The following is a 24,020-nucleotide window of genomic DNA, read 5'->3' on the forward strand; positions in this document are numbered from 1 at the left end:
GGAAATTTCAAAAAGTAAAATTATGATATAGAGGTAAAGTTTGGAAATGAGAACCTGAAGAGATAATTTGAAAATAATAAATGTAGGGAGGAGCCAAGATGGCGGAGTAGAAAGATACACAGATGCTTAGCTCCTACCCCACAGCCCATAAAATACCTGTAAAGAAAAACTCTCAACAAATTCTAGAGCAGCAGAAGCCACAGAACAACAGAGTGGAGGAGATTTCTGTTCCAGAGAGACCTGAAAAACCGGCGGGAAAGGTCTAACACACACCAGACAAGGAGCAGAGCCCAGCCCTGCCTTGGCCTTGTGGCACCAAGAGGAGCAGATCAGAGCAGGCTTCAGAGACAGAATCTCCAGTGGCAGCATAGGTCCCTCAACTCACAGGCGCCAAAAGTTAGTGAGAGGGTCTTTATGGCTGGCCGAGAGGGGAGCGGGGTGTCCCCATAACTCAGGACCCCTTGGGAGGCAGCAGTGGAGGCAACAGTGGACAGGGGCTCCCAAAGAAGGCAGTGGCCTGCATCCATGATTGAAGGTGTCCACATAAACCCCCGGAGGGAACTAAGCCCTGTGTGGCGGCCCTGCCCCAACCTGAGCAGCTGAACTTAATCTCACACTGAATAGCAGCCCTGCCCCTGCCAAAAGCCCCTAAGGCTTGGGAGCAGCATTTGAATCTCAGACCCCAAGTGCTGGCTGGGTGGAACTGAAGGCGAGGTGGTTGTGGAGAGGAAACTCAGAAGTCAAGTAACTGGCTGGGAAAATGCCCAGAAAAGGGAAAAAAAAATAAGACCATACAAGGTTACTTTCTTGGGGAACAGGTGTCTCCCCCCATCCTTTCTGATGAGGAAGAACAAGGCATACTGTCAGAGGAAGTCAAGGCCTCTGCCTCCAAAGGGAACTTAAAATGGGCTCAGGCAATAGAAACAAGTTAGCAGCTTACTAAAGGAAAACCAAAAAAATGCTGAGGAAAATAACAGCTTTAAAAAGAGGCTAACTCAATTGGAAAAAGAGGTCCAAAAAGCCAATGAGGAGAAGGAGGTTTTAAAAAGCAGAATTAGCCAAATGGAAGAAAAGGTTCAAAAGGTCACTGAACAAAATAATTCATTGAAAGAGAGAACTGAGTCCAGGGAAATGAATGACTATGAGTTAAACCAAGAAATTAGTAAACAAAACCAAAAATTTGAAAAAATAGAAGATAAGGTAAAACAACTCATTGGAAAAACAAGTGACCTGGAAAATAGATTCAGGAGAAATAATTTAAAATTTATTGGACTACCTGAAAGCCATGATCAAAAAAAGAGCCTAGACATTATCTTCCATGAAATTATCAAGGAAAACTGCCCTGATAATCTAGAACCAGAGGGCAAAATGGATATTGAAAAAATTCATCAATCACCCCCTGAAAGAAACCCAAACAGAGAAACTCCTAGGAATATTGTGGCCAAATTTCAGAGTTCCCAGATCAAGGAGAAAATACTGCAAACAGCTAGAAAGAAACAATTTGAGTACTGTGGAAATACAATCAGGATAACACAGGATCTGGCAGCTTCAACATTAAGGGATCAAAGGGCTTAGAATGGGATATTTCAGAAGTCAAAGAACTGGAATTGAAGCCAAGAATCACCTACCCAGCAAATCTGAATATAATACTTCAAGGGAAAAAATGGTCATTCAGTGATATAGACAAGTTTCAAAATTTCACGTTGAGGAAAATACCAGATCTATATTTAAAAATTTGACTTCCCAAGACAAGAATCAAAAGAAGCATGAAAAGGTAAACAGAAAATAAAAATCATAAAAGACTCTCTAAAGCAGAACTGTTTACATTATTACATGGAAAGAAAATATTTTTAACTCTTGAATCTTTTCTCAGTATTTGGGTACTTGGAGAGATTGTACATACACACACACACACACAGATAGAGAATACAGGGTGTGTTATATCAGATGAGATGATATCCACATACACACACACAAAAATAAAATAAAATAAAAATTAAGGGGTGAAGGAGAAAAATTCCAGGAAGAGAAAGGGAGTAATGGAATGGGGCAGGCTATAAGTCATAAAAAAGATAAGAAAAATCTTATTCAATGGAGGAGATAAGGGAGAAGGGGAGGCAGGGAAAAATAAAGCTACTCTTCCCACATGTGGCTGAAGGAGGGAATAACATGCTCACTAAATTTGATATGAAAATTTATATACACTACAGGAAAGTAGAAGAGGAGGCAATACATGGAGTGAGGGGAATGTTAGAAGGGAGGGCAAATGGGAGAAGGGAGTCACTGGAAATAAACACTTTCGAGAAGGGACAAGGTCAATTGTAGGGGGGAAAAATAAGGGGGAATAGGGTAGGTCAGAGGGCAATATTACACAACATGATTACTATGGAAGTCTTTTGCAAAACAACATATATTTAGACTGTATTGAATTGTTTCCCTTCTCAGTGGGGCTGGGGAGGGAGGGGGGGAAGGAGAGAAGTTGGAATTCAAAGTATTAGAAACAAATGTTGAGAATTTTTATTGCATATAATCAGGAAATAAGAACTACAGGGATAGAGGTATGGAAATTCATCTTGCCCTGCAAGAAAAGAGAGAAGATGGGGATAGGACAGGGATGGGGTGTGATGGAGGGGAGGGTACACTGAGGGAAGGAGTAATCAAAATGCAAGGTATTAGGAAGTGGGGGGAGGGGAGTGATGGGGAGAAAAATTGGACATGTTACAAAGTGAGGTAAAAGCAATTAGTATTAAAACAATAGATTGAATTAATTACTGAGAATAAATCAATGACATCTTTAGTCTGGAGAAAAGAATTTCAGTCTAAATTTCCTAGAGGAAGGTAACCTCGGGTAAAATTTGGCATTGATGGAAAAGTCAAGGTTTTAATGGTAAATTTGATTTTATGATTGCCATTTAATCAGGAACTAGAACATGTATAGAAAGACACATAAGCCACTTAAGACTTGCCTCAAAAGATGTTCCTTGGTCAAAGTGAAACTATGATTATATTTGAAACCTGGTTATTGGAACTTGCCATTTTTAGATGCTATAGGACTATTAAGTGACTGTTCTTCTGAGTCTAACTCCAGGTAAGGGAAGCAAGAAAGACGATCTGAGCCTCCAATCCATGATGCCAGTAAGCTGATGAGAAGCTGGTATGAACTGCCTAGGTGATCTCAAGGGAAGGGTGGGAGAGCGGCTGTTCAGCATGGGCTGAGGTGGGATTCTCCTGATTCAATTTCCCCATTGACACCTGGAAGACTTTAAGCCTGACTGAATGCAAGTGGATAATCTAATCCTGCCTGGAGTTGACATGAAGTTGGGGAGATATTGTATCCCTTCAACATCCTTACTATTGGTGGCAATTTCCTATAGTCAAAAGGTTTGTAAGCTTAATACCAGATCTATTTAATTATAGATTATGGGTAGGGGAACATCCAAAGTTGTCTAAAATTAAGCTATTAGGCATAGGACTGTAGACCAACAACATTAAGTTAGGGTTCTTTAATTCTTAGTAATACTGTGGAGACAATTAGGTCAAGAGCTTGTGAAGTTAGCAACATAAATATTATCTGTGTCTCAGTTGGTTAATGTTTAAAAAAAATTCTTTTGTGGTCCATATTGTAAATGTTTTAAAAAGATGTATCACCTGACCAAAAGTCTGAATTGCTTTATCTGTTATAAACTGTGTTAAAAATAAATAAGTAAATAAAAAAGAAAATAATAAATGTAGGACAAATGAAAAGCAGTTTTTCCATGGAAAATAGTGAATTTGTAGAACTCAATACCCAAAATTTGAAAAAGATTGAAAGCATTTTTCAGATATGTATTTATACATTTTAAAAAATTCCCTGGTAGGGGATACATAAGGAAATGATTCAACGTTGTTAAGACTGAGAGGCATTCTCTAAAAATAAATAGTCAAAAGATATGAACAAGCAACATTCAAAGGAAGAAATCTACCCTATCAACAATCATAATGAAAATATTTTCTAAATCACTAATAATTAGACTAATGCAAAGTAAAGCACTTTGAGGTTTCTCCTCATACCTACCACACTGGTAAAGACGACAAAAGAATAAAATGATGGAGGGGCTATAGGAAAACAGGTACATCAGGGAATGCTTGGTAGTTATGAAGAGGTTCAAGCTGTTCTGGAAAGCACTCTGGAACTATGTCCAGAAAGTTACCAAAATGTGACTACATTTTGACCCTATACCCCAAAAGAAAGAGGAGAAAGATCTATATAAACAAAAATATTTATAGCAGTTTTTTGTGATGGCCAAAAATGGAAAACTAATGATTAAACAACTTGTGGCACATTGAATAAAATGGAATACTATTGCAACATAAGAAATAATGAAATGGACAACTTTAGAGGAAACTGGGAAGACCTTTATAAACTGATGAGAATAATGATAACAACATTACAGACAAAAACAACTCTGAATGACTTTCGAACTCTGAAAAAACACTGATGAACCATGTGTCCAAAAGGATGATGGTGAAACATGCTGCTCATAAACTGAAAATGCAGAAAGAGACCTTCATTTATAGACATGGCTTATTTGTTTTGCCAGACTATGTAGATATGTATTGAGGGATTTATTTTTTGTTTTTAATTTACTTAGTGAAGGGGTAATGAGAGGGACAGATAATTTTTAAATGCTCATTACTTGAACAATTTTTTTTAAAAAGGAAAAATATATTTTTTAATAAATGCAAATAGGGTCTATAAAAAGTTTCTAATGAAAACTGTCATGATATTTGAGGGCAAAGGACCATCCATAACCCTTTCAGGTTAACATTAGTTACTGTCAAAATGACGATTTGCTGTCAAAAGCAAAATACCAGGTTGGAGAAACCCTGAGTCTGGCCCAGTATGGGAATTTTTATGGTCTTAGATGTGCTGACTCTATCCTTGCTGTACTGTTCTTTACATGCCTAAAAGACATCCCACTACTACTCTGACAACTTGTAGAGAGTGGATTAGTGCTGTCAGTGGTCAAACACGTTAGTCAGACTTTTTATTTGGAGTCATGAAAGCACTGGCTACTTCCAACATAGGCACTATATGGTTGTATTTGGAAGGGTAAAAGGAATGCTATTTGAAACCCATGACACATTCTTTACACCCTCTCAAGAGATCCGTTAGTGGAGGGGCTACAGCCAAGCTCCAAGAAAATGGTACCGACGACAAGCTAGCTGGAGTGTTTATTTCCCTGTGTTTGAGTTGCGTACTTCTCTGAGACCCTTGTGTTGTCTGTGTGTGGCCATGTTTAAAGATCAGGTGTTGTTTACGGCTAGATTCTCTGAGCCTACAGATCTGGAAGGCAGATACAAGCCATAGCCCACGCTGTGGAGCAGCTGTGGGTGGCAGTTTGTAGACTGTTTGGACTAGGAAAACTTTTCCTAATAACAGACGAAAACTCTACACAAATTTCCCTGATCGTTTAAAATAAGGAAAAATGTGGTTATTATTCCCACACAAATGGTTCTTTGTGTTGGAAAAACCATACTCTGGTTGCCCATGTTCTGGTGTCAATGAGATATAAATCAAATGAGTTTCAACTTATATGGATTGAGTATTTCTTGTAACTGATAATGCAGAACATTTAAGCAAGCTTGCAAAAGGGCTCTTTTTTCTTCCCCTAATTTCACCTCTGGGTTAGTCTTAGAAAGTTATCCTGCTACATTATTAGCCCTAGTGACATTTTATATACCACCCTGGGAGTAGCTTAAATGGTTCCCCTTTACCAAAACGATAGACATTTTCAAAATTCTTACAAACAGTAGGCAGAATGTAATTCATATCCCATACAGACTTACACTGTGTGTGGTGGGTGTAGCAGACATAAAATTGTACATAAGCAATGTTTAATCTCATGTGATAAAAGCTTAATATTTTTCTAAGCCCCCTAAAGATACATTAGTCACAGCTTCTTACCTTTAATGGAGGCTCAGGCAATGAAGCAGAAAGTTCTGGAAGCCTAAGAAAACAAGAGATCTTTGTCATGGCTTTTTACCCACAATCAAATGGAGGGGCCAGGCAACTGCAAGGCTTAGCTTCCATTTCCATGGTTCACCTTGAAATCTCTGCTGACCTTAATAGGCAATCAACCAAGGAAGGGAAAGAGAGTTCTTTGTGGGGATAAATCTGTAAAACTGAAGCTCCTACAGCCATGGGAGTTATTATTAGAGTCCTCGATTGAGGGCCAGAAGAGAGCTTGGGAGATCAGATGAAGAAACTGAGGCCCAGAAATGGAGAGACTTGCCTAAAGTCCTACAGGGCATAAGCAGCAGGTTCTTTGATTCTGGACCTGGTAGATTTTCCATTGTGTCACACCATTCCCATTACTACGCTGGTATCAACCACACTAAAGACTTTCCCATTTTGACTGAGCTGTCGGTCCTCCTTCCACAGGTGGAGATCCCAAGTCCCCAGGCCTTCCCATCCTAAGCAATTCTCATCCGGGCCTTCCTGTTGTCCAGGTTATCCTTCATGGACCACCTATTCATCAGAATGGAGATTCCCCTCTACCTTTTTTGCTACAAGTTCTCAGGCTGCCCAACTGTTATCCCATTCTCACTCCAGCACACCCACCTCCTTTTCTAGTCACATATATTATGGATAATGCCTCAGAGTACTTTCTGAGTATGAGTAATCACTGGCAAAACACAGCAGGCTACTTACACCCACCATGTGGTCTTTCCATTGTCTGCTGGGCTACTTGTACTTTTAATTATTCTGAGTTAAGTGAATAATTATAGAATCGTTCACATTCCTATAGAACTTTATAGTTTATGGGACACTTTATACATTACTCATAAATCCAAATGAGGAACACAGTACAAATATTATAAACCCCATTTTACAAATGACAAAACTAAGGTTCACTTTTCCAAGGTTACTTTAGTAGTATATAATAGAACCAAGACCTGAATGCAGATCCTGGGAATAAGGACCTAGAAAGGAACATATTTGCAACACTAAATGATAATGGAAAAACAATTGTTCCATTTACATATCTTTTTTAAAGTTAGAGGAAAAATAATTTAGATAGGCTAACCATTCCCAAAACAATATTTTGTACACTTTATCAACACACTCAAGATTTAAAAAACAAAACAAAAAACTTGAAATTATTCTAATACAAGTCAGATCTTCTAATCCACAGTTATATTCTAACTTAGGTAAATTTTCCACATTTTCATATGCAAACACACTCAGACACAGAAACACAAACACATGCACACACACTCACACTTCTCTGACATTTAAGCTCCACAAATGACTGGACTTAATTTCTTTTCACCTATGTAGACCATATAGCAGATTCCAAAAAAACTTACTACTTATAACAATAGGTAATTTGTAACCATGAACAAAAATGGTGGTTGTTTCATTTTTTGGTTTTGATTTTATAGAGAAACTTGCTTATTTTGCTTTTTTCTGTTTCTTCTTTCAGAAAAGAAGGGGAAAAAGAAAATACAAATCGAGAGGGGAAAGGATCAAAAGAGAAAGATTAAAATTTAAGTTTCTAATGAGTATAAGTTTTCCATTGAGAAATAGAACTACATAGTTCAATAAGAAATGAAGAGGCAAGGTCCCTGGTAAACGCACAAATTTAATATAGATTGATACTTTCTGTAACTGAAAAAGGTTAGAGTATTCAGTGGAGGAAAGTCAAGAAACAGTAGTTTGTGCATGTGTCATAGACCTTACATCTGGCTGTTCCATGCAATGGGCTGTCTAAGTGATTGCCATCCTGGTCTTTCAAGGTGGCAAAACTTATATAAATGATAATTTATATATAATATATATAATTTACCTCTTGAAAAGGTAACTAAGGAAACAGAAATTATCAGCTAGTTTCAGGGAGCAGAGCTTCAGGTATCAGATTTCAATACAAAGGTAGTATGATAGATCATAGCGCCTGCTGAGACCCACAGAAAATTTGCTAGTCTATCAGCAGCCTTTATTCCAGGCCCATATTATATATGTTGTTAGAGAAAGATGAGAACAACACATACTAAAAAAAAAAAGCATAAGATCATTGTTCGCAATCTACATGAAGCCTTTACTCTTTACCCAATCACTAATGACCTCCTTCTCAAACTTCCTCATATTTAACTACTCTGAATTTGTTCTGTACACACACATACACACACACACGGCTTCCCAATTAGAGTATAAGTTTTATCTTTGTAGGCATTGTTTCATACATTACATCTGTATCCCTCACACATGGCCAGGAATATTCTATTTTTCCCTAGAATGGGCTTGGTTCATTAATTAACTGGCGGCAGTGTCTATACCTTCATTTTTGGGACAAAGGAATTAACCATTGCTGATAACTTGACTCTTCTGTACTCCTCAACACATATATAACCAGTGTATTACCAGTGAAAAGCCATTGTAAAGCATGTCCTCTAGCTACAGTCATTGTGCTACAATTCAGATCATGTTCCCTATGTGTGTGCTCATGGGTACACATCTTTCTAATAACAGAGAGCTTAGAAACAATAGTAAGCATTTACTAAGTACCCATTATGTACCACACTTGGGAACAAGACAAATTTCTCTCTCCTTCTAAGGAGTGATAGCACACAGTAGAACCCAAACATATACTAGTAAACAATATTGTTGGTCAGTCGTTTTTCAGTCATGTTCAACTCTTCGTGACTCCATTTGGGGCTTCCTTAGCAAATATAAGTATTTTGCAAAATGTAAGAGTGGTCTGCCATTTTCTTCTCCAGCTCATCTTACAGATGAGGAAACTGAGGGCTTAAGTGACTTGCCAAGGGTCACACAGCTAGGATGTGTTGGAGACCAGATTTGAACTCAGGAAGATAAGTCTTCCTGACTGTAGGCCCAACCCTCTACCCACTGCGTCACCTACCTGCTCAGCATTCATATACAAACATACAACAGTAGCAACAGTTCACATATAAATGAAGAGTTTTAAGTTTTACTATTTTCCTCACAATCCTGTGAGGAAGGAAGTACAAATATCATAACCACCATTTTACAGAAGAAGGAACTGAGGCCCAAAGAGCTAGAGAGTGACTTGCTGGGTTCTGAACATCAGTCTCCTGCTTCCGAATCTAGAGTATTCTTTTTGTCCTACAAGAGAATGATTTTGATTTCACAAAGAAATTTAATGGAATCTTGAAATCCGATACTTTTTTAAAAAGCAGTGCACAGCTAGATTTTTTTCCCCCTTCCTGAATTATTACAATGAAAATTTGTAGGGTAACTCTGAAGTAGGTTAATTTGGGGGTCAAAATAAATGTAATAAATTTGTTTTCCTAAATCACATGAAACTCTTAATTTCATATTTTATTATGAATTAGTTTTGATGTATGGAATGTCAAACCATCCAAAACCATAAAAACAGCCTCCAAGCCACCTAATATATGACAAGGAATAAGTGGAAACCGTATTATGAAAAATTATCATTCAAGAAGTAATTCCTTTTGGCTATCAAGGGAATTTTTTTTCTTGGGTGACAAAAGGCAGTACACTTCCTTAGCATAACTAAATGTGAATCATACTTACTTTAAGTATTTAGCCAAGTCTTCACTTAATTCCTTAGGTATATATTCAGATATTAGGCCATGAGCATAACGGATGTAATCCTCTGAAAGAAAATGAAATTAAGGCTGTAAGAAAAAAAAAGAACCAATCCATTATCCAAGGATTATTTTACAATTTAGATCCTTGCATGGGGTAGCTTTAACAGTATGGAATGGCCACAGTTTTATATGCACAGGTTTTTTTCTTAGCTGAGTAGTTCTGGTTATTTTTCTTCCAACATAACATTTATAATGAAATCCACTGTAACCAGGGTGATTACTTTAGAAAACTGAACTAATCTACAGACTATGTCCTTGAAAATGTATTTGCTTTAAGAGGATACTAAATGTTATATGTCTTTTCTGTAAAACTAATAAAAATATATTTTTTTAAAGTAAAAGACTAACTCAACAGAATGTATAATCATTAATTCTAAAGCATCTGGATCTTACAGTTATTTGGCAAACGCTTCAGGACTAAAATATGGTTCTGGCATTAGTTGGAAACAGATAAGACCATGGAATCTGCTTCAGAGTCTTGTTCTTAATGTCAGTGTTTCATATAAAATACTAGAGCATAACTAAACATCATTAGCAAGGCAGGATAATCATAGGGGGGCAGAAATTACTCAGTCATTTCTAGAGTTGAGACTTTTTGCTTTTAGAATTACTCCATCTCCCTTCCCATTACTGTTTATAAACAAGATAAGGGCTGATCTCATCAACATGGATATCCCCTTGAATACAGAACTTAACCCATCCATTTCTGTTCAACTTGTGTGGCTGGCTCCTAGTAAGGATTTGATAAATGTTTACTGACTTGTTGACAGACAAGCGCTAAAGGTTTTCCATCTAACTGCATGTCACAATCTAGATAACAAGCAATTTTCATCTTTTGTTGGGTTTTCCCCCTTATGTAGTCAGGCCAAACTTTGCCTTAAAGGTAGTGTCACAAATTTTGCCTCAGGGTCAGCTTAAAAATGAGTAAGGTTGCATATCAATCTGACCAGGAAAACTCAACATGCACAACGACAACAGCGTACAACCTTCTTTACGGCTGTGAGACTTGAACCATACTTAAAGATTATATGACTGGTTAAGATCACTGTCGCAATCCTGGAAAACAGCCAGTAGACCAATGTACAAAATGATGTTGTAACAAACACTGGTAACCATGATTCTTTGATGAACTGTGATTTTTCTCAGTAGGGGTGATCTTTTCACCAGTGGCAATCAAAATCCTTTTATAACTCATCCTATGTGTGATTCCTGTCCATATTTTTTTCCCATAAATCTTTCACTAAGGGTCTACAAAACGTACCGGAGGTTTTTTCTTTTAATCTTGTAACATTTCAAAGGTACTGATATAACACTACTTGGATTATCTATAATTTCCATTACATGACATCAGCCTCCTTTTCCACTGCCATCTTATATGTCCTGAAAACTATTTTTTATATATGCAGAATATCACTGGAAAAATGATATAGTCTATTTGTCCTACTGTGTATATAGTTTCACTGCTCACTGGGTTAGTTATAAGTTGAATTCTTCTGAGATTATAGTGTTCTATGATTTGCAAACATGAGTATCAATCAGGGAACAGTTGCGTTGAAGAAAGAGGCTTTTTGGTATAGGATTAATAACAGTAATTTCCCAACAGTGATTCATCTCAATCTTTTGCTCCATTCCATTATAGATATAGGTCACTGTCTTACCTACATCCATTCAAAACAGTATGCCAGTAGACTAATTCAGCAGACTGCAGTCTAGTTGTAAGTCATAGTCTGGACAACATGAGCTTTCATCCACTTTAGTTTTTCTAGTGTGAATGGTTAAAACAATTTCTGTTGTCTTGCTTTGGATTTCACAAAGGAGATTTTGGAGTGTTCAGGGACTCTGTATAATAAGTACCTTGTCATCTATAAAAAGGAACATTTGTAAAACCATCATCCATGAAGAATCCTTTTCTAGTTTATACGTCTTCCAAGACACTAGAACACATCTATCAATACTCAGTGGATCAGCAAACATGATTAAAAACTCATTGTTTTGCATAATTTTAATGTACATGAGGGAGAAACTTTGTCTAAAGTCTTCAAGACTTTAATTTCTTCAAATACTTTTTAAAAAATTAACCAACAACAAACAATAAGTTCTTACATTTTCCATGCTTGAATGCATGACTATAAATATTTGGTTTGCTATAGAAAATCATTTGCAAAAGCCTGTTTATTCCCTTCTCATATTCTCCTTCAAAATATGCAAATATGCAAATCAAAGCAACTCTGAGGCACCACATCACACCTATCAGATTGGCCAACATGACAGAACAGGAAGATGATAAATGCTGGAGAGGATGTGGGAGAGCTGGAACACTAATATATTGTTGGTGGAGCTGTGAGCTGATCCAACCATTCTGGAGAGCCATTTGGAACTATGCCCAAAGGGCTACAAAAATGTGCATACTCTTTGACCCAGCAATATCACTTCTAGGACTGTATTCCCTAAGAGGTCATAAAAATGGGAAAGGGCCCCACATGTACAAAAATATTTATAGCAGCACTCTTTGTGGTGCCCAAGAACTGGAAATCAAGGGGATGCCCATCCATTGGGGAATGGCAGAATATATTGCGGTATACGAATGTAATGGAATACTATTGTGCTATAAGAAATGATGAACAGGAAGACTTCAGAGAGGCCTGGAAGGACTTATATGATCTGATGCTGAGTGAAAGGAGCAGAACCAGGAGAACTTTGTGCACAGCAATGACCACAGTGTGTAAGAGTTTTTCTGGTAGACTTGGATCTTTGTAGCAATGCAAGGACTTAAAAAAAAATTCCCAATGGTCTTCTAAGGCAAAATGCCTTCCACATCCAGAGAAAGAACTATGGAATTCAATCGCAGAATATAGCAGATCATTTTTTGGGTGTGTATTACGTTTGGTTTGTTATATGATTTCTCCCATTCATTATAATTCTTCTACACAGCATGACTATAGAGAAAATGTATTTAATAGGAATGCATGTGTAGATCCTCTATAAAACTATGCCATCTCGGGAAGGGCCGGGGGAAGTAGGGGAAAAAAATCTAAGTTATATGGTGGTGATAGTAGAATACTAAAAATAAATAAAATTTACATATATATATGTTTTATAGAGATGAGAAAGCCAGTATCTTGATTAATACTTGAGGTTTTCTTGTTCATTTATTATTTTAATATAATATTTTCTTTTCTCTTTAGAATTTCTCCCTCTTTTAGAGATCCTAAGAATTGATCCAAGTACTTTTAAATTGTGTAACCTCTAGGATATATTTGTTTCTTTAAGTATTTAGCCAAGTTTAGCCATTCATCCTAACTTTACCCTCAAATAACGCAGTGGATACTGAGATGACAGCATCCAAATGTGGTTCTACTGTTGCAATTATGTGAAGAGATCCATACAAATACACTGGCCAACCTGTTCCATTTCCCATCTGTTTTGTTTGCCTCCCATTGTCACCTATAAATTGACACAGGATAATCTGGCTTTTCCACTGTTCTGTTAGGCCTTGCTTCTTAAAATCTTCTGTCATTCTTCCCCATAAGGTTTTGGAAATGAGGACTCAGATTACAGACTTAGAGATGGAAAAGAGATTAGAAGCCATCAAATCCAAACCCTTCATTTTACAATTGAAGAAACCAAGACCCAAGGAAGTTAAATTATTTGCTTGAGGTCACACACAAGTAATGAACATCGGGAGAATGATCTGAAGCCAGGTCTTCGGGTTCCAGGCCCAGTCCCCCTCATACCACATTGCCTCCTAGCAGAGTTAAGATCTGAACTAAAGGCTTCTTCTACAATAGAGCATGGCCTCTGTTAAGACATCACACCTGCCCACTTGGCAAGGAAATTAAATATCTTGGTTGAAATGGCTTCAGGTTTCAAAAGATATGCTTCAACCTCCTCATTGCAGCAACTGCTTTGCATGAATTAAAATGTTCGTAAGAAATGATGAATTAATCAATGTCATTTCCCATTTTCCAAAGCAGAGAGCCTTTTATTTCCTGACAGTTTCTGCCAAACTCCACCTGTGGCCACGTTCACACTGAGTATATTATGGCACATAGTGACTTAGCTTGGCGGATCTCACCAAGTTCTTCCAAAGGATGCCCTCCCTCTTCTATTTGCACACGTGTTGATACATAAACTGCAGCTATCATCACAGTGGGCTGTTCAATCACAGATCACAGATGTAGAGCTGGGAGGAAATATGGAGGTCAGCAAGTTGAACCCTCTCATTTTACAGAGGAGGAGACTGACTTGCCCAGGGTCACACGGCTGCTAAGTGTCGACGGCAGAAGGTGAACTCAGATCTTCCTCACTCGTAAGTCCAATGTTCTTTCTTCAGTGCCACCAAATTTCATAACTTTCAACGACGCTGCAGAGCTGTGACACATGAGGAGAGAGCAGCAGCAGACAAGTCAAAATGACCTTGGGAACCAAAGATGTATTGCCTGTGATGCTGTCTGCCAACAGCAGCTATCCTGAAAATTTACTGGGCTCGTCTTAAGTGTGGAGAACACTGCTAGGCACTCTGGGGAATATTAAAAGAAATCTGAGACACAGTCTCTCCCTAAAAGGAGTTTACAGTCTGAAAAGCAGCAATGATGAAAGGTCTCTTCAGCCACCCCTGCACATATGGGTAGTGAGCATTTCAACGTGATGGTTTTCTTATATGGATAACAACAGTTGCTTTAAGGAACTCTTACTGCATTATACCAAGATAAAGAAGCCATATTCTTTTGTGAACTACCACTTTTCTGTACTTAAACTGTTTTTCTTCATATGGCCTAATGAATATTTTTTAAAAAATAGTCAAAAAAAGAAAAAAGAAAAGTTCTTGGGTGTTGTTTTTTTAAAATAAAATTCCTGAGTATAAAAGGAATTTTCCATAGCTTCGTTCCAAAATGAGTGATAGGATTTCTTAAACTCCTTAATTAAAAGTCATTCACTCTTTATGAAATTCAGAGGTAACCTTTAACAAACATTCAAAATAAGCATAAACAGTATTATTCTGCCCTCCCTAGAGCCTCCAAATTACACAATGAAAACACAAAAACTCAAGGAGATGTAGGGGAGCGCAAAAAGTATCCTCATCTTTCTGCTGTTACCTGGGAAACTATTTTGAACTACAGGCACTCCCCAGCTTTGAGAGATTCTATTCCAGAAGTTCACTTCTAAGTTGGATGCTTATTTGCACGCTGAAACATAAGACTCTTTCACCCACATCAACACCCCTGTAGACTTCATGGCCTTTCCCAAATGATTTTTAAAAGCGTACCAGAAATGAAGTCATCCTGTTTTTTAGGATTACTGATGTCTAGGGGAAAGGGATTTTCAGGGTCAGCTTAACGCAGAGGGCAGCAGGGTCAGCGCAGCCTACAGCATAAAGAACTGGATTTGGATTCAGATTCCCAAGTTCCGATTTTGCTACTAATGTTAACTATGAGAACTCAGGCAATTTAATTAACCTGGGCTTCTGTTTCTTCATGTGTAAAATGAGGGGAACCTTCCAAGGTCCCTTTCAGCTCTAAAACTGAGTCAAAACAGAGAAATAGTACATTCCAAATCAGAGTTCAGGGTACAAGAAAAGAGTACCCTTTTCCCACCAGTCACAAAACAGCTTGGTGCTTGGCAAAAAGGGAACCTCACCACTCCTAGCATGGTACTGGCTGGCAGACTACGCAAGGAATGATTGTAAGATGACTGCCATTTATTATGCTGTGAGCCACTCTTCAAATCTCTTTGTACATATCTGAGTTACACAAAGGGAAAATGGCATAATGGCCTCGGAGCACAGCCTTGAGATTTCTAGAAACTAACCAAATTGTATAAACATGTAAGTAGTAGAACTCTTTTAACCATCAAACGAGGAGATCAAGGAACTGAAAGAACATTGTTTGGCAGATACCGTCCAATCCTCACACTTAATCAGAGGCTTCAGTTTTCTCTTGCACAAAGTAAGGAGGTTACACTATATGTTCTCCAAGTTTCCTCTCAGACCTAGAATTTTGGATTCTGTAATCTACTGTATCATAAAATTGACTCTAATTTTATTGTTCTGCAATCACAAGATTACGTGGAGTCATATTTACAGAAAGGATTGAGAACTTGAACCCAGAAAGATAAGAGATAGGGATGAAAAGACAGATTTCAGAACAGTATCAGCTAAATCTGAAGCTGGTAGTAATGGATACTACAATTATGTTAAGGATTAAGTCTAGCTGAGCTGGATAATAGATTGAAAGCAGAGAATCAAAGAAATCACTTAGTAGATCAACCAGTTTGATTGAGACATAGTGCCCAGTGAGTTGTTTACTAAGGACAGTGTAGATCAGGGGTGGGGAAGCTGCAGCCTCCAGGCTGCATGTGGCCTTCTAGGTCCTTGGGTGAGGTCTTTTAACTCAGTCCACGTTTTGGAGAACAAATCCTTTTATTAAGGGGATGTGTTCTGTGAAGTTTAGATTCAGTCAAAGGGCTGCACTTGAGGACATAGAGGGCCACATGTGGCCTTGAGGCCAAAGGTTCCCCACTCCTGGTGTAAATTAATACAGTTTAGCAGTGGAGGTATTTATTCAATATTTAAGCTATATTCATCAAGGAAATCTTATGGACAGCTCCAGAGACAGAATGAGGATAATGAAGTTTATGGTTCCAGAATACTGGGTTACTCTGAGTACATGTGTTTTCCTCACTTCTGTGGCTTCTTTGCAACTTTCCGCATAGGCCCGCTCTTCCCCTGCAGTAACTGAGTGCTTTCGTGCGGTTAGCCTAGGCTTATTTGTCGACTGTGACATATTTACTTTTCATGTATGTGCTTTGATTTGACTACTAGTGATATTATGATGTCTTTTGCCTTACTGCTAGACAAATGAGAATTCACAAAACATAAAAGCGTGATTATTAGGAATGACTGATGGTTGATTGATAATCATGAGGATTCAAGAGCTAGAGTGGTGAACAGGGGAAATACATTCTCTCACAACAGAGTGACTCTTAGGACTCAGAGAGTCCTTGATGGAGGTCCTCTTCTGGGAAGCTAAACCTGCTTGTATAAAGGAAGACTAGAAGCAAGCCAGTCCAGGGAGTGAGCAAGTGTTCCTATATCCAGGTAAGAGGTCTTACAGAGTGGGTGGCCAACTCACTAGCCCATTATATAGCTTGTAAAATCAATCAACAAGCACTGACTAAGTGCCTACTCTATGCTAGGCACTAGGAAATGGGAATACAAAATGGAAACTGAATAGCCCCTATCCTCAAGGGATTTACATTCTGTAGCAATGGCAATTTAGGTGATCCAATTTAATTCATATCCAAGACATTGGTCCCATGTACATCTAAAAATAAATGGTTAATTAACTTCTACTTGAAAAACTTTATTGCTGGGGAATAAACTTATAAGTCAATCCTTTACAGATAGTTCTACCTGTTATTTTTCCTCATTTTGAACCTTTTTGGCATCTGGCATCAAGAGACCCAGATCTAAAGCCTGACTCTGTTACTTACTAGGCCACCTCTGCTGGACACCTTGATCTTTAAGGTCCCATCTAGCTTTAAATCTTTTTATATTATAAAATCTGACTCTTTAATTGCTACTCCTTTGTCCTTGTTTTGCTCTCTGGTACAAAGCAGAAAAAAATCTATTCCTTCCCTCTTCGACATGAAAATCTTTCATATATCTGAAGACAGTTACTATGTGTTTTCTTCTCTAACTGAACATAAGCAATTCTCTTATTCCACCCTTGGAAGCTGGTATTTGTAAACTTGTAAACTTATTTAATTTTTTCAATTCAAATACACAATAATCATGCATGCAATTGAAAAATATCCTACTTTTCTTACTGTAAAGTGCACTAGTTTTGAATCTAAGTCAATCTTTTATCATTTAAGGAAACATTAATAAAAGGAAGTCTGAGCAGGAATGTTACTGGAATCAGAAAAAAATTACATCCCTGTTACATATTGGCACGAGAGAAATAAATTAGAAATATTAAAAATAAAATAAAAATTAGAAACAAAAATCAAAGAATAAAAATCTGCAGATAGGTATTGAGGTACAGGCATCTTACTCTATTCTAAAATGGTTGCTGCTACAATATTTCAGATGCAAGTCCCATCTCAAGCACATACCAGCTCTATGACACTGAGGAAGTCACTTCTCTGTATCTTAGTTTCCTCATCTGTGAAATAAAGGGATAGATCTGAAGGCAGCTGTAGTCCTTTCCAGCTCTAATCTATGATTCTACGAACTTACCTTCTTTGACATTAGAGCCATGGTCACCTGGGACAAATGTGGCAGACAATACTCGGGTACCAACATTTACGTTGCCAATTTTTAAAGCTCTCACAGTCTGATCCACCTACAGAATGACACAAATGGGAAGAAAAAAGGAAATTAGTGCCTATTAAAAGAACACTTGACCCTTTCCAGTTTGAAAAACCATGCCACAAAGACTGAAGAAGAAATTAACATAAGGCTTTGTAAAAGCCAATCAAGTCATTATTCAGGGGCCAAGGGGTAAGTATTTTAGGTTCTATACCTGTACAGTATCCCACAAGGTCAAAGATGACTCTAGACTTGGAAGAAAAATTAGAGAAATGATAACACTTCAGCCTATTCCTAATATATGTATATCTAAAACTCTAATTGACTTAAAAACTTCCCTAAGTGCAATAAGCATGAATTTCTGCTTACTCAAAGAAACAAGACAATAAATGAGATAAAGAAATACAAATACACAACCATTTACAAAGACTGAGTAAGAGAATATTAGATAAGGCACCAGGATTCTGTTCAAACATTCTCATCAGCTCTTATTCCATACAAAAGGAGCTGAGGAAATGCCACAAATCTTATAAGGCCCTGACATGATAATCTAGCAAAATTAAAAGTGAAAATGGGTGACTTATTTTGTAATATCTCACCATTTTCTAAGGCTGGTAGGATATGAGGTAGAGTTTCATTAGGTCAATTTACATTATCTAGACTCATGGGGCACCTATCCTTTACTGTATTGTCACGAGCACAATGATGAACATAAAATGTAGAAACATAGGAAGCTCCGCTAAATTCTTACTGGTCCCAGACATCTCATTAAAAAATGGTCTCCCAAGGTTTTGTACAAGGTTTTATAGCAAATTTGGATGTACTAATTCAAACTTAATATTTAGGACAGAGATTCTTACTCTGGAGTCTGTGAACTTTTTTTTAAAATATATTTTGATAACTGTATTTCAGAATAATTGACAAGGGTTCCATAGACTTCACTAGGCTGCCAAGGGGTGCATGACTCAAAATGGATTAAGAATCCCTGATTTAGGATCACAAGGTTATTGCGGCCAGTCCTATATTTCTGCTGGGCAAACAAGCTTTACTTAAGAGTATGTTAATTAAGGACATTCTATGATATTTAAGCCTACAAAAGAAAGATCCATCCTTCTCAGGCTTGTCTCCAAAGGACATGTCTGTTAAATGACTGACTTCATACACCAAGAGTCAGACCTGGTGCTTATCTGCTAGGCTACTGATAGTATGGAGAGTAGATAAACATCTGATGCTCTCTGGCATGGCACAAAGCCCCAGGTTCTTAGATTTAATGATGTGGAATGAGCTGACAGGAATTCAGATAGAACAGACAACTATATCAGCTCCTGACAATAATGATAATAATAGCCATAGTAACGGATCCATGTAGAGCTTGAAGACCAGTTGGCAGCAGCAGTACATGGTCTGTTGGAACTAATATCCATTAGTTATCAATGACTTCCACAACTTAAGCCTAGTTAAATTTAGTATATCAAACATACTCTTAGGACTGAACAACTATGAAAGGGAGTCTCTTGCACTTCTAGACCTGATTCCTCCCATATCTTTTATCTCCTTTAAGTCATCTCCACTTGGATACTGTCCTCCTCCCTCACCACTCCCTATGTTGAATCAAGATTCTGTTTCTACTGCTTCCTTGCTAGATGACATGCATAAGAACCAAACCGGATCAAATGATAGGAAATGCTAGGGAGGTCTGTGAAACTGAAGCATCCTCATGAGAAATCTGAACACATGAATAACTCTAATTAAGACAAAACAAAACAAAACGATCAGCCTCGGGAGTAGAAATGTAACCTAGACTCCAACTAACTCTCTGTCAATATTTATTCGCTGTTTTGATTTTCTTAACCAGCAGCATCTTTAGTTATAATTCTAATATTCCTTTATTAAGGTTGATAAGAAGACAGAGACAAACCTCATGAAACCATGTAATCGTCCACAAGTGGGCCAGCAGTAGAAGTTGCCCAAACGATTGAGGGCATAAAAATTATAGTTAAATGAAAAATACCTTGAGTTTAGCATGTTGCTAGCGCACAGTAGGTGCTTGGTAAGTGTTTGTTGACGAATGTTTATCAACTAGTTGAACAAGAGTGAATTTAAAAACTGTGACAAATTTTATTCAATAAAAGGTTCCTAAAATTGCATTTTTAGCTCATAGAGGTAAGCTGTTTTGTAAAATTTGTTTAACTAGTCTTTGAATTCACCGTTTTACAGATCAATAAAAGTATTTTTCACCAATCTGCCTATATTCAAACTGCCCCACTTTACATGGGAACCTTGTCATATTTATCTATTTACAAGGCAAGAGGAAGTCTCATCCAATGTTGGATTTGGATAGAGGAAAGGCTTAGGCTCTAGTCCTTGTTCCGCTGCTTGCTAGCTATACGACCTTGAATAAGTGGTTTAACCTCTTTGAGTTCTCAATTTCCTCACCAGTAAAATGAGAATAATAATATTTCCATTACCTAATTCATACTGCTGCTATGGGGAAAGTGCTTTGCAAACCTTAAAGAAATCTAGAAATGAATAATTATTATTAATATGCTTTTAATTGGATCATACTTGGCAATTCTCGTAGCTTTTCTGGCTCAGTTCATTCTGCAAAGCTGTTTCAAATCAAATAACTTGTTATATTAATGCTCCCATTTTAAACAGACAGGAATTTAAGGCTTAAAAAAAACAACTATACCTTTTTATTCAGCCACTTCAATGTTTTCTCTTTGCTGTACTTATAAAACTTCTTATTTCCAATTTCTGGGTTAAAATAAAGAGGAAAAAGAAAATCAGAGGTATGGGTACAACCCAAAAGAAACTCAAAAGCTACCTGATATGCAAGTTAGCTTTCAGAATTTATCTAATCATGCAAGCAAGATATTTCACAGGGAAAAAAACAGTTTCTTGGTTTCCTAATCACAAATAACTGATAAAGAGGTACAGAAATGTTTTAAAGACTCAACAAACCAACATGTGAGTTACTTTATCTTTATTGAAAGTTTAAGATCACACCTCAGTATTTATGAAAAGTCCATTCCCTAAAATCACATGGGGAAACCCTACTTATAGTTCTAGGTCTGCTACTAACAAAAGCCAAGTCCTAACATCCTTGGGTCTCAGTTTCCTACTCCATAAAACAAAGGAGTTGACTGAGAAGCTCTGGGAACTGTCTGCCACTTTCAATAGTGCATGATCCTGTGAATTTTAACAACAGGAACCAAGCTTACAGAAGCACTAGCAGATTGTTACATAACCTTAAAAAAAAGTTTGTTAATCACTTCATTCTGATGTATCAGGACTGATAAAATACTAAGAAAAGATTCATATAGGAATCATAAATGTATTACCAGTATGATCAGTGAAGTACTTCAAAAATTTAGATTTACATTATAATCAGACTGTTCCTGTATGGGGATAAAATTTGCACTTCACATAAAACACATTTCTCCTTGCCCACAATCTATCTAAGCAGCTTTAAATACCATTAAACAAATGTATCCATCTGCAATATTCTTCAGTTTAAGTGATTTTTTATTTTCTTTGCAACTAGCAATGGTATCACCTCCACTCTAATGGTTCCTCCCCTCCATCATGAATATTCTTATAGCCATTGTAAATTACAATTCCAGATTAGTGTACACCACATGTAACTCCATGGTCATTATCCCATAGAGTTATGTTGAATTTTTCTTCCTTCCTATACATGGAAGTAATGGGAATGAAAACTGTCTGGACAGGGAAAGCTCACTGCATTGCCATTAAATCATTTGTACCAATACTAAATGATTTGCATCCCAATAGGGTTGGGAAGTCCCAGGACTCCATTGCTGTATATTTCTTCTCCACTTTTACTGCAAATTTCCCAAAATTAAGACCAATAATAAGGCAAGAAGAAGTGGTAGCTCTGCTTCATTTCCCCCATAGTCTTAGGTCTCTTCCTTGGAATAACAAAAGGGAAAAATATGTACAAATAGGATTTTGTCAGTAACATAAGAACTGACCATAAACGTCTTGCCTATTAGTTCAGGGGACTACCTGGAAAAGAGCAGGGCCACTGGGGAGATATGTTTCAGAATCAGAGCAGAATATAAGGGAAAAAAATTGTTTTTTTCCCTCAGAAATAAGGGGCATTTCCTATCCTGTGATCTACTAAACACTTAGAAGGAGTCATAAGAACTTACTCATAAAGAATGTTCTGTTGGTGGATGAAGAAAACGTACAATTTTATTTTGTGTTAGTAACTTGCTAATATTACTATGGGTATTAAATTGTGACAAGGAATCACAGGAAACTGCAGCAAAATTGGAAACACATTCTATTTTTTAGGGTAAATATTTGATAAATTATCTTACTTTTCCATATGTCCATGCTTTTGGACAGCCTGCCTTTTTAATATTATGTTTATGTTTCTCAGGATGCACAGATTATTGGAGGCATTAAGTCTAGCCTTAAGATGGTACCCTCTACATAGGTGACCACACAAACCTCTGTAGGATTACTCTCATGCATGTCTTGGGCTCCAAAAAAGCCATCTGAACTCACACTGCTTTCTTTGCTCCATTTTGCAAATATCACAAAAATCATACCCAATAATGTCACATAACAGTTTTTTAAAAGGCTTAAAAATAGAATTACTAGTTCTCCAATTACTAGTTCTCTTTAAAAGAATGAATCATGCATGGTAATTTTCATAGAGACTTTAGTGTAAAGGGATGGGGTGATACATCTTATATAATGCCCTTTTTAGACATATAAAAAAGCACGCTGGTTATTTTAATCATGGTAAAAGCTAAAGTCAAAGTTCTTAACACTACTGAGTATCCCTCACCTCCCCACCTTCATCTCGGCTTTGGATCCACCTAGGATGGTGCTAATGAGAAGAGTCCAAAGGCCTAATGGTCTCAGAGACAGTATACATCAAGGTCAAATGACATAATATATGTAAACTCTTAAAGTGTCATGTAAATACTAGTTATTCAATATAGCTATGGGGCAGCACCAAAATGTTCCAGTTGCGGGGAGGCATATTGTTCCCAGTGAAAGTGGCACAGAATTTAAGTTAGAAGTAACCTAACAGGTCATTTAGTTCAAGTCATGTCTAAGTAGGAATGCCCTCGATAAATATCCCAGAAAGCAGTTATTCATTCTCCAATCAAAACCCTCTAACAATGGAGAATTAAGTAGTTCAACAGACAATTTATTTCAGTTTTGACCATCTCGTAAATGTCAGAAAGCTTTTCCTTGTATTACAACCCCACCCCCACTCTCACTCCCAATCTCTTTGCTCCTAATTCTGCACTAAGGGACCAAGGAAAGCAAATATGGCCCCTTTTCATTCATTCATAAACAATAAGTATCTACTATGAACAAAGTACCATGATAGATGCTAGGAGAGAGGCAAAGTTTAGTCTAGACAAGTCCTTGGTCTTCAAGGAACTTAAAGTCTAGTAGGAGTCTTCTACATAATGGATCTTCACATATCTGAAGGTTGCTATCGTACCCTTCTTAAATCTTCTTTTCCCCAGACTAAGTATCTATAGTTCCTTAGAATACGAAGGCAGAGGACATTAAAGAAAAAAATTTTAAATTATTAGAGAAACCATAGGAAGAAGCACAAAAAAAATAGTGGAGTAAGAAAAATTCTAAATGATATGAAATGAATGAATAGCTAACTATATCCAAAGTCTAAAAGAAAAAAAAAAGCACAATCTATCTCCTACATCTCTCCTCTACCCTTACAGTCTCAGGTTCTAATTCAAGATGGTGAACATAGGTTACCTCTCGCTCCATGTGTTTTTCAGATTATAAGAAACAGCTGAACTTTTATATAGCCCTACTTCCAAAATAAGCCCATGAAATGATCATCTGTCTCCAAACTACAATGACATAATAAAGATACTAAAGTACAATGAAAAGAACACAGGCCTAGGAGACAAGAGACACGGATTCTATTTCAATCTCTGTTAAGAATGAATTGTGTGACCTTAGTTGACTCACTTAACCTCTGTGGGCTTCAGAGGATCATGGATTTAGAGCTAGAAGATTTATAGATTTAAAGCTTAAAAGAATTTCA

General features: G+C 37.2%; 1 protein-coding gene across 5 annotated transcripts in view; it reads right to left on the bottom strand.

Annotated features, from left to right (window-relative positions):
* RNASEH2B (ribonuclease H2 subunit B) overlaps window positions 1–24,020 on the bottom strand; it is a 90,126-nt gene that overhangs the window by 18,715 nt on the left and 47,391 nt on the right. For all 5 annotated transcript variants that reach the window (XM_072610498.1, XM_072610497.1, XM_072610495.1 and 2 more), the window contains 4 exons: window positions 20,643–20,707; window positions 17,879–17,984; window positions 9,563–9,644; window positions 5,948–5,990 (listed from right to left, as the gene is read on the bottom strand). In XM_072610498.1, coding sequence (XP_072466599.1) covers window positions 5,948–5,990; window positions 9,563–9,644; window positions 17,879–17,984; window positions 20,643–20,707 — 296 coding nt within the window. The remainder of the gene's footprint in view (window positions 1–5,947; window positions 5,991–9,562; window positions 9,645–17,878; window positions 17,985–20,642; window positions 20,708–24,020) is intronic.

This window comes from Notamacropus eugenii, chromosome 5, assembly GCF_028372415.1.
Source record: "Notamacropus eugenii isolate mMacEug1 chromosome 5, mMacEug1.pri_v2, whole genome shotgun sequence".
NCBI classification, from domain to species: Eukaryota; Metazoa; Chordata; class Mammalia; order Diprotodontia; family Macropodidae; genus Notamacropus; species Notamacropus eugenii.